The 12,249-nt window shown below is 44.6% G+C and overlaps 1 protein-coding gene and 1 long non-coding RNA gene across 2 annotated transcripts in view; both read left to right on the top strand.

The window, feature by feature from the left end:
* LOC310844026 overlaps window positions 1-12,249 on the top strand; it is a 69,708-nt gene that overhangs the window by 34,262 nt on the left and 23,197 nt on the right. The gene's annotated exons all lie outside the window — the stretch shown is intronic.
* The window catches only part of TYR (tyrosinase), a 54,485-nt gene that overhangs the window by 30,062 nt on the left and 12,174 nt on the right, over window positions 1-12,249 (top strand). The window contains exon 3 of the mRNA XM_083736851.1: window positions 8,670-8,817. Coding sequence (XP_083592977.1) covers window positions 8,670-8,817 — 148 coding nt within the window. The remainder of the gene's footprint in view (window positions 1-8,669; window positions 8,818-12,249) is intronic.

Raw genomic sequence — 12,249 nt, 5'->3', positions numbered from 1 at the left:
TCCAGGGCCCACATGCCAAAGGTGAAAGTAGGTGGACGACGAATGCAGAACTTCCCCTTCGTAGAGAAGGCTAGGTTTTTAAAATATGTATTCTTTTCTGATTTTAACAGAACCGCAAAAGAAAAGCCATGAAATAGCAGGATCCCACCCCCAAAGAGGCAAATCTCGCTACATCGTACTGCCAGTTGTGTGGCAACATTTAATTGCAGTATACAATCATCCCAGCCAGAGAATTTTTTTAAGGGGACCTGCCTTTTCCTCTGCTGCTGTGCACTTAATAAAAGGGTGCCAATCTATTGAAAATGTGTCCTTCAATTTCAGGGCCTTTGCTAATTTTATCTTATCGGTTAGCTTCTCTGTTAACACCAGTTTCCAGGATTTCCTGTACTGTGAAGTCAGCACAGTATCGTCCAAAGGTTTAAAGGATTTGGCTAATTTTAAGAAGCCAAGATGGGCAAGGGTCACATACACAGGAGGTTGGCCGTACTTCTTGTTATGTCTGGAGCTTTAAATCCTAACAAGAGGCAGGAAGGATTTTAGAGTGTAGTAATATGATTGGCAGCATCTTAAAAAGCAGAGACATCACCTTATCAACAAAGGTCCGTATAGTAAAGCTATGGTTTTCCCAGTAGTGATGTATGGAAGTGAGAGCTGGACCATCAAGAAGGCTGATCGCCAAAGAATCAGTGCTTTTGAATTCTGGTGCTGGAGGAGACTCTTGACTGCAAGAAGATCCAAACTATCCATTCTGAAGGAAATCAGCCCTGAGTGCTCACTGGAAGGACAGATTGTGAAGCTGAGGCTCCAATACTTTGACCACCTCATGAGAAGAGAAGACTCCCTGGAAAAGACCCTGATGTGGGAAAGATGGAGGGCACAAGGAGAAGGGGACGACAGAGGACGAGATGGTTGGACAGTGTTCTCGAAGCTACCAGCATGAGTTTGACCAAACTGCGCGAGGCAACAACAACAACAACAACAACAACAACAACAATATGATTGGCTGTTGGAGCTGTCCAATCCGGCTACAGAAGGGAAGTTTGAACCAGCCTATCAGGTATGACTGAGGGTGTGAATAAAGGATATATAGCCTGGGACTGCCTGGGCAGAACACAGACTAACGCCCGATGACTGACTGTTTTTATTAGAAACTGAAATAAACTCCATGAAACTGATGGCTCTACTCTGAGTATATTTTACTTCTTCAAGAAGGTTGTCCACATCCTCAGGCAGCAGTGATCTAAACCGATCCTGTATGGATGGAACAGACAGTTTCCTAGACCCTTTCGCTGGACTTATTCCGATTGTGGCATCTGCCCGAATCTGAGCAATTTTGTCCCTACAGTGCCTTGCAAATCTGTCACAGCAGGCCTTGATGAAGGTTGAGTTATGCTAACTCATACTGCTTTCATTTCCCTTAACCGGGGAAATTCGCAAAGAAATCCAGGAACACCCGCATGGCAGCCCTAACTAAGGAGGGCATTTCATGGAGAATGACCTCTGTGCATTGGTGCATTTGACCCACAGAGCTGCAGAATAAATGATTCAAAATAGCAATAAATTGTGGAATAAAGTATACCTAGTGAAGTCACTTATGCAAATTGCTTGCATAATTTTATTCCGACTGCAGAATTCAGATTTTCTTTTTTAGGCTGGTGGCAGATTCAGTATAGTTTCAGAATTTTGCTTTTCTTTTACATGAGTGGCAGGATCCAATTCAAGATTAACAGCAAATGCAGAAAGCTTTCACACCTTTTTCCTGAAGAAAAGATTCCAAAGTAGGCTCAAAGTCGCAAAATCTGGATTGAAAGGGATAGCAAATTTCAAGAAGGAACCAACGCATTTTGGGTGGCCAACTTTTCAACCCAACAATGTAATGTGTTCCAGCGACCCTGGTGAGATGTGCAGACATGTGCAGGTGATGTTTTTTTACCTACGTGCCACGAGAAACTTCTCTTGCTGATTTCTGAGCACGAGCTCCTCTGAAAGGCACGGGATCAAGCCAGGCCCATTCTCCCCCCTTTGCATCAGCCCCATGATGGGTCATTGTGGGGAAAACCTTTTCTCCCCTCCTTTGATGAAAAAGCAGTTATGGAGAATAGCACATGACTGAAGCTTCAGGCGCTGAAATCTATCATGCGGTCCTTTGACCTCACAACAGGATGCCAGGGTACAAAAGTTCCAAGGTCCTTTCATATTACATTAAGAGGGGCATTGTTTTGAAGGCTTGGGAAACGATAGGGACACAGGAAGTTGCCTCAGGTCCCAACCACACGATACATTTAAAGCCCTATCCCACCTTACACAATCCTGGCTTCCCACAAAGAATTCTGGGAGTCAGCCTGAAGCATTTTTGTTAGGGATTGTAGGAAAAGACCTGCCAAGGAAAGTGAAGAACATATTCATGTATGCAACAACGGCAGCAAGAGTCTTAATAGCACAAGGATGGAAGAATGAAGAAATCCTGACAAAAGAACTCTGGCAAGGGAAACTGATGGACTATGTGGAACTGGCGAAACTGATGCATAAATTTTTATTTTTATTTTTTCAAATTCTTTTTATTAATTTTCGCTTAAATAACCAAAAAGAAAAACAAAAAAACGAAAAACGAAAAACAGTTACAACCATTACATAAAACCCCAAAAACACAAAAAGAAAATTAAGTAAATTTCTGAGCATAACAGAAAAATAGCGACCATTTCCCATTACAATTCTTTGTCTTCTCATTTGTCTCTTTATATCTTTAGATACTTAAATCGTTCCTTTGTACACCTATTGACTTCCATCCCTCCCGGTTTCAGGCTTCTTAATATGAGTAATTTATTTCTCTTGCAGTTAATAATTATAATGGTTTACACATCGTAAGATCTATATCAGTCCTGCTGTAGTTTTTATGTTCTTATAGTTCCCTTCAGTGTAAGTCATAAATTTGTTCCAATCGTTAATAAACTTTGTATTTTTTTGGTTTCTAATTTTTTGTGTCATTTTTGCAAGTTCTACAAATTCAAATAACTTTGTTTGCCAATCTCTAATTTCTGGGGTACTTTGACTTTTCCAATTTTGGGCAATTAATAATCTAGCGGCAGCTGTGGCATACTGAAATAGTATTTTATCTTCTTTTTTAATTTCATCCCCAATTATTCCTAGTAGGAAGGCCTCTGGTCTTTTGGGGAATGTATATTTGAATATTTTTTTTAACTCATTATAAATATGTTCCCAGTATTTCTTCATTACATCGCATGTCCACCACATGTGGAAAAAGTTACCCTCTTTAATTTTACACTTCCTGCAAAACTTATTACCTGTTTTATACATTTTCCCCAGTTTTGCCGGGGTAATGTACCACCTATACATCATCTTTTCTAAATTTTCCCTCAGTGTTACACATGCTGTGAATTTCATTCCACTAGTCCATAAATTCCGCCACTTATCATACTCTATATTATATCCCAGATCCATTGCCCATCTTGTCATAACCTCCTTTATTTCTTCATCTTTGGTGTCCCATTCCAATAATATATCATACATTTTGGATAATAATTTAGATAATAATAAATTATGTGAAAAGGACAACTGTGATTTTAAAGAAGAATGGGAACCTTTTACAAAGCATTATAAAGGTAAAGGTAAAGGTACCCCTGCCCGTACGGGCCAGTCTTGCCAGACTCTGGGGTTGTGCGCCCATCTCACTCAAGAGGCCAGGGGCCAGCGCTGTCCGGAGACACTTCCGGGTCACGTGGCCAGCGTGACATCGCTGCTCTGGCGAGCCAGAGCCGCACACGGAAACGCCGTTTACCTTCCCGCTGGTAAGCAGTCCCTATTTATCTACTTGCACCCGGAGGTGCTTTCGAACTGCTAGGTTGGCAGGCGCTGGGACCGAGCAGCGGGAGCACACCCCGCCGCAGGGATTCGAACCGCCGACCTTTCGATCGGCAAGTCCTAGGCGCTGAGGCTTTAACCCACAGCGCCACCTGAGTCCCTACAAAGCATTATAAGAAACAACAAAACAAACTGGTCTCCTTCCCACCCAGACCCAGGCTATATATCCTTTATTCACACCCTCAGTCACACCTGATAGGCTGGTTCAAACTTCCCTTCTGTAGCCGGATTGGACAGCTCCAACAGCCAATCATATTGTTGTTGTTGTTGTTGTTTAGTCGTTTAGTCGTGTCCGACTCTTCGTGAGCCCATGGACCAGAGCACGCCAGGCACTCCTGTCTTCCACTGCCTCCCGCAGTTTGGTCAAACTCATGCTGGTAGCTTCGAGAACACTGTCCAACCATCTCGTCCTCTGTCGTCCCCTTCTCCTTGTGCCCTCCATCTTTCCCAACATCAGGGTCTTTTCCAGGGAGTCTTCTCTTCCCATGAGGTGGCCAAAGTATTGGAGCCTCAACTTCAGGATCTGTCCTTCCAGTGAGCACTCAGGGCTGATTTCCTTAAGAATGGACCAGTTTGATCTTCTTGCAGTCCATGGGACTCTCAAGAGTCTCCTCCAGCACCATAATTCAAAAGCATCCATTCTTTGGCGATCAGCCTTCGTTATGGTCCAGCTCTCACTTCCATAAATCACTACTGGGAAAACCATAGCTTTAACTATACAGACCTTTGTTGGCAAGGTGATGTCTCTGCTTTTTAAGATGCTGACTAAGTTGTATCATAGTGTCCTCAATATATCGTGTGAATGTGATCTGAGTCAGATCCTTGACTGACCGTGATTTGAAGTGGCTCTCCAGGGTATCAGGCAGAGATCAGCTATTGAACGCACCCCCCTAATTTTGACCCTTGGGTTCTAGTCCTGCTCTCCGCACCAGGAGAGAACAGGTCTTCTCCATCTTCTTTGTGAGAGCCCTTTCAATGTTGTAAGGCAGGCATTTGGTTAATGGTAGCTGAATGTGTGAATTCAATCCAGTTGGGATGGGGAGAGAGCAATGTATTTGAATGAAGATGTTGCATCCTTGCTGGATGTCGCAATACTGTACTACTAATAATAATGTCCCTGTTCAAATCAGCCCCTGGTGTTTAGAAAAAGAACCAGCTTCAAGAGACAGACTTTCATGTCTTTGGTGACACAGGGTCACGGATGTTTAGACAGCAAGCAAAAATCAATGCAGGCGAAGACTGATGTACTGGGCTTTTCCCGTGACCCCTTTAGTAACCCAGACTAATTAATACCCAGGGTGCTCATTCTGAAATCATATGCCGTGTACCGTGTGTTCAGTAACAAGTGAAAATCGCAGAAGTGGAGGTAAAACACACACACACACACACACACACACACACACACGATTTGTTAAGCCCTTGGCTTAGTATAAACCATTCTGCAAGCTTGCAATGCGTGGCACAATTTGGTTTCAGGGTGTCCAGCAATTTCTGTTGAAAATGAATCAGATTTGGTGAGATAATAAGGAGCAGGGAGATAGCTGAAATCACTGAAATACCAGAAGATTGGGGACACGTTTGTTAAGACACAGGCTGAGCACAATGCAAGAGTTGCACAGAAAACATATTTTTTTTCAGGCTGGGTGTGAAGAAAAATTACTCAGCCTGTCATCAGCCCTCTGTTTCTATCATTCTTTATCAGGCACCTGCATCCTTTGTCATCAAGTATCTCTCCTGGTGAGGGGCACTTTGAAAGGATTTGAGGGGTAGCAGGGCTAGTGACTCACACACCAGCCCTGCAGGGAAAGTGTGGCAAATCCTGCTGTCATTGTCCTCTCTGGATTGGCAAATATGTAGAACTGGATCTGCCCATCCAGACTGCCCATTCCATCCATTGGAACCTCGTGGGGAGGAAGGGGTTTTAAATGGCTTCCCGTTCCATTTGACATCTTTAACAGGCCTTTGGTCTTGGTTTTCTCATGTGCTATCACTTGCCCTTCAGACAAAATAACTGAATAAACTTCTGTCTTGCTCCTTGCTCCTGCCTCCTGGTTCATTCTGCGGTCCTGACTGCTGATTTCCCTCCTGGCTCACCTCAGACTACTACCCACAACCTTTTCCGTACAAATGGCATCTCCTCAAGGGACCTGATTTGTCCTAAGTCTCTTTGTTTGTAAAAACGATGTGCAGGGCCTTCTTGGTGGTGGTTCCCTGTCTCTGGAATGCCCTCCCTGTGAGGTGTGCCTGTCTTCCTCATTATTAACATTCAGGAGGAATTTAAATACACCCCTGTTCACCCAGGCATTTGATGACTGAAAGAGACTGTTCCTGGCAACCTTCAAATTATTAGCTTCAAGGATATGCAACTGTTTGTATTCTATTTTATTTCACACTGTATCATTTTCCTGCTATTTGTTGTTGTTCTTGCCCTGGACTTCTTTGGGAGGAAGGATGGGATAGACATTTGTTTATTCAACCAAGAAATAAAATAAAATGTGCCAGTTGCTCTTGTGTTCAGCATTGTTAATGCATTGTTTTATGCTGTCACAACGATCCATGACTGTGCTTCTTAATACACATGAGTAAACTCATGAGCGACACGGATGGGCCAAATGAGGGGAACAGTCATGTTCTAAAGCAAATCATGCCTCATTAGTTGTTAATACCGAAAGTTATGTAAAGCCGTTCTCCCATAAAAAGAATATTAAATAGTCAATTACTGCAGATTTCAGATTTATGCCAAGTTCCCATTGATGACTGAAATTCTATTCTCGCTGGCAGTCTTAGGCTGCTTTTAAAACACTGCTCAGAAATGCCAACTGGTCCAGAAAGTGTTTGCACGGTTATTAACCTGTACAACTCACTAGGCTTGACGCAAGGTCTGTTTTGATGATTTCTACCCTCAGGGACATGCCAAAGCTAGCAGCCAATTCCTCCTCACCTTCTGCCACCTACACCCCTCCATGTGCTTTTTTCCAGGACCTGGTGAGCTTGTCTGAGAGGCAGGATGGACAAAACCAAAGGCTCCTTCCTTGCATGGTATATAATGAATTACGGCATGGAGGATGGCTCTGCTGGTGACTGCTATCCATGCAAGCTAAATCTGGTGTCCCTGTGTTCACATAGCCATAACCTCTGAATATCCGAAGCTGGAGACTTATCAGAAGCTGGGGGTTCATTTATTTCCTGACACGGAGGTCCTGGCTTTCTTTCTCAGTCATGGAGCTCTGTTTCCATGGATGCTGCATCCATTTGTCCTACACAGGTGCCAACTTGGGCTCCAGGCTGTGGGTGCCCAATAGTGTGCACATATGTCATTATGTCATGCCATGCCTGGTGCATGGTGGCAAGTGAGCCTGGGTCTCCACTGCGGGCCTCTGGTGGGGAAACCACGGCCATAGACGCACCTCGGAAGCATGGCCACAGCCACAGCAGGCCCCAACAGAGGCCCCATGGCTTAGGCTCTGGCCCTGTTGCTGCCGATACACCAGAAAGTCGGAGGTAAGGCAGTGGGTTGTGGCATCTGGTGAAGGCTAGGCATCCACAGTAAAAAAATTAAAAGTATCTGGGTGCCCAGGCCCCCAGGATCCCCTGCAGATGTCTCCAGTGGCCTCCATCTGGACAGGAGAAGCTGCTGAGATACCATCACCACCAATAATGCAACTTACCAGACAATGAGTAGTAAGAAGAAGAAGAGGAGTTTGGATTTGATATTCCGCTTTATCATTACCTAAGGAGTCTCGGTGGCACTGTGGGTTAAACCACAGAGCCTAGGACTGGCCAATCAGAAGGTCAGTGGTTCGAATCCCTGCGACAGGGTGAGCTCCCGTTGCTCAGTCCCTGCTCCTGCCAACCTAGCAGTTCGAAAGCACGTCAAAGTGCAAGTAGGTAAATAGGTACCACTCCAGCAGGAAGGCGTTTCCATGAGCTGCTCTCACTCGTCAGAAGCAGCTTAGTCATGCTGGCCACATGACCCGGAAGCTGTACCCTCGGCCAATAAAGCAAGATGAGCGCCGCAACCCCAGAGTCAGTCACGACTGGACCTAATGGTGAGGGGTCCCTTTACCTTTACCCTTAAGGAGTCTCAAAGCGGTTAACATTCTCCTTTCCCTTCCTCCCCCACAACAAACACTCTGTGAGGTGAGTGAGGCTGAGAGACTTCAGAGAAGTGTGACTAGCCCAAGGTCGCCAGCAGCTGCATGTGGAGCAGCAGGGAAGTGAACCCGGTTCCCCAGATTACGATTCCACCGCTCTTAACCACTACACCACACTGGCTTAAGCAATTAAGGAGTGCAGGTGACCTCCTTGGATAAACTAGGCCACAGTTTGAGTGCTGGGATGACAAAGGCCTCAATTCTCATGGTCACCCCTCAGATTTCAGGGAACAGGCCAGGGGCCCATAGAGCTAAACCTCTGGTGTTGATCTAAGCATATGGGAATGTATGGATAGGAAGAGCGCACTGGATGGTAGCCAATGCTAGACCCACTTAAGTTAATGGGCAGAGTGAACCTAGGTTTGATGGGTCTACTCTGAGCAGGACTTCACTCGCTGTAACATAATAATAATAATAATAATAATAATAATAATAATAATAATAATTTATACCCCACCCATCTGGCTGGGTTTCTCCAGCCGCTCTGGGCGGCTCCCAACAGAATATTAAAAACACGGTAAAACATCAAACATTAAAAGCATCCCTGAACAATGTATGTTGCAACGAACGCAATGCCTACTGCAAAATAAATAAATGAATTGCCATTTGCTGCTCTGTTTCCTCTCCTCCCTACAGGCTTTGCGAATCCAAGCACTGCCATCTCAAACGTGTCCCAAAGCAGCCTGCACAACGCCCTGCACATCTACATGAATGGCTCCATGTCCCAGGTGCAAGGCTCAGCTAATGATCCCATCTTCATACTGCACCACGCCTTTGTTGACAGGTAGGGAGGAAGTCTCTTCCAACTCTATGGTTCTATTCTATGATCTGCCAGTATACATAATAAGCCCAATTCGGGTGAACAGCGTACTTATTCTAAGGAAAGATGAGCAGGAAGCAGGAGTACCCCGGCTGACCACACAACCACACAACCATTTGCACCCATCCTCGGGTGTTGGCATCTGTAGTGCCAACACCTGCAAGGAGCGAAGTTTTGTAAATACAGCTGTGCTGTATGTGCTATATACGTCAGTGCCAGCAGGTGGGGCTAATCAGCGCACATGATGTCAGAGGAGGCACAGAGAAACATTGATGGAAGCAAGGGAACAGCTTGCCATGGAAGGACCGACAGATGTCTTGCTGTTTTTTCATGCCAAACTGACAACAACACCTTGGTCCTTCAATGTCATCCTTAGCACTCACGGGATCCAGGAACTGTAGATACAGGAATCTCAGCTGGAGTGTTATCTACTAGAATTCTTTTCTGTTCTCTGGATTCCCCGGGACTGCTTAGCTGAAATTTATATAAGTATCCAAACAAACCCCTGTGTTGCAAAAGAGAACGTCAACAATGTTTAGGCAACACGATGACCATATACATACGTAATAGACATTCTTTATAGAATTCCTTCAAACAATAACAAGTTCAAAATGAAATCTTAGACTCAAAGTCTCCGAAAGTCTTTAAATGAAGCCAGGTACCAAACTTTGTACGACAAAAGATAAGCTGTGAAGCTTTGTGTATTCAGCAAATATAATGTCCAACACTGAACAGAGATTCCGGATATTGACTGCTGTTTCGAGAATATAGAATTGTTTCATAAACTCAATATATGAATATATGTGAATGAAAATACCAAATGCTGTGGAACAGTGCTCATGTAATAATGTAGTCACTGCTACGAACAATATTTTTTGAGAAACATATAAAGCCGACTCCAGGTGATGCTAATAACAATGTGGTTGAGTTTAAAGGTACAGTGCAAGGTAACAATACAAATACAAGGAGATTGAGATTAAAGAAGCAGAAGAAAGAAAATACACTGCACTGCAGTGGCCTGGTTCCTTACCCCAACCACAGACCATAGCTTGGTGTCCCTGGACCCTCTCCTCTTGTAAGTAACATTTGTCAGTGGACAAGAGAGCATTCATAAGCACAAGAAGAGCCCACTGGATCAGGCGAGTGGCCCATTCTGTTCTCGCACTTCCCTGTGAGAAACCTGCAAGCAGGATTTGAACACAGAACCTCCCTCCTCTCCCTTCTGGCAACTGGTATTCAGAAGCATTGCTACCTCCAACCTCCAACTGTAGCCATCATAGGCATCAATAGCCTTATCCTCCGCTAATTTGTCTAAACCTCATCCAAGCCGCTGGCCATCACAGCCTCCTGTGGCAATGAGTTCCATAGTTTAACTATGAGCTGTGTGAAGAAGTGCTTTCTTTTATCCAACTGAGGCTGGCAAAAGTGTGATTAAACTATAATAACCAATATTTTGGTGCCAGTATTTTGAGGGAGGTAGGAAGTGTGGGCGTTCCTATAGAGCCCTAACACGATGGGGGTGATGCTGTGCTGTCATTATGGAGACAAACCACCCATTGCTCCTACGGCTTCTGAATCTATCACCTTCCTGTACCCAGGGCATAATGAAAAACTCCCCTCTTCCTGTGGGGCAATCCGCTTTTAGCATGCAGATTGATTGATTAATATTCATGCTGCAATTCAGGATGTATTTTTTTTTTTAAAGGCCCTGTGTGCATGCCAAGTATTATGATGATTATTACCTTGATCGCTCGGTATTCGCACAGCGAGCCTCAACTGTTTGCAGCCCTCGCCTCCCCCTCCAGTGCCGAAATTTGCTCTAAATGATATGCTGTCGAGCTGCGTGAGCTGTGGCTCAAATCCACAGTAGATCTGCAAGACAAAGGCAGGTCAAGAGGCGGCCATTACCGCTGGCCTTCCGCCCACAGTTACAGTAAAATCTGTTTTCATATATTTTTATTTTTTTAGAAAATAAGAACCTGAGTTGCCTGAAAGGTTTGTCAACTCGGGGCCCAAATCAGCCTGTATTTTACATGCAGAGCGCTATTTAGTTTTGAATTCATGGGAGGGGTAACTACAAGGGGGGGGGGGAGTCAGACCCCATTTGCACCAAACATTTAAAGTGTCACCCTGCAAGGTCAGCACTACATCGCATGTGATCTTTGCTTCTTCAAAGATCACCAGTGTCGAAGGAATGATTCTCCAACATCAACTTCGTTGGACTGGTCATGTTGTGCGGATGCCTGATGATCGTCTTCCAAAACAACTACTCTACTCCGAACTTAAAAATGGAAAGAGTAATGCTGGTGGTCAACAAAAAAGGTTTAAAGACTGTTTAAAGACTGGGTCAAGGAGGGTCAGTTGGCAGGGGTGTGAGAAATGTCCTCGTTTTCATTTGAGGAATATTGGAGGGTATGTTAGCATGTTGTACTCTGGCTGGGGATGTCAGGAGTTCAGCCTACACTCGAGTAGGACCCTGGCAGAGACACATGCCCGACTGGCATGATCTCTCCCTCCTGGTCGATCGTTCAGGAGTTTCAAAAGCTTTCTTCAGCCTGAACATCACAGCAACCGATGCCAACCGACACCGGCACACTTAGGGATCTGCATAGTTTGCTCATCATGCGTAACAGACCTCAGCAACTCAGCTTTTTGGCTAGTCTACTTTATTTACATATAAACACACACGGAGCACTGCAACATGGCTCCCTCTCTCTCTAGCATCAGACAGCAAAGAGAAAAAACAAAGGACAATAGTCCCACTTCACGGAACACAATAACACAAACATCTCCATCACTTTCCACTCTGTGGAGTCAAAACATATACCATCATGTGAAAGACAACAATCCCATGACTGCAATCATGGAGCAGGAATTCTAACAGGGGAGTCCTGGCTTCAGATCCTTGAGCAGCCATGAAGTTCACTGGGTGACATTGAGCCAGTCGCTGCCTGAGCCTAGCCTACTTCACAAGGCTGTAGTGAAAATAAAGTCGGTCACCCCACACCAGTGGCTAGCAGAAGCAGCGTCTGTCTCTCTCTGTGTGTGTGTGACTATAAAGGGCAATTAACAACATGTTGGATGCACACTGGTTGTTGCAGAATTCAATTTTGATTATTAAAGCTGAGAGCACAAAGAAACATTACAGCGAGACAGGTGAAAATACTGATGAATTATAACCACCATCAACTTTTGGACTCCTAAGCTGGGAACAGGTGCTCTTTTGGCTAAGGTGAATTTCAGCAATGTAAGATCTCTGGCCCTGATTGCTTTCAGCATAATTACATAGCAAACTGCTGACTGCCCTTCATGTACTGCTGGGTACGTGATTCATGTTTTTATTTTGAAAAGGTTAATTTTGGCCTCTCTTGGACTCAAGAAATCTGAGCCACCCTC

Source organism: Podarcis gaigeae (genome assembly GCF_964106915.1).
Source record: "Podarcis gaigeae genome assembly, chromosome: 4".
In the NCBI taxonomy this organism is placed as follows: domain Eukaryota; kingdom Metazoa; phylum Chordata; class Lepidosauria; order Squamata; family Lacertidae; genus Podarcis; species Podarcis gaigeae.
This window is presented reverse-complemented; position numbering and strand designations above follow the sequence as displayed.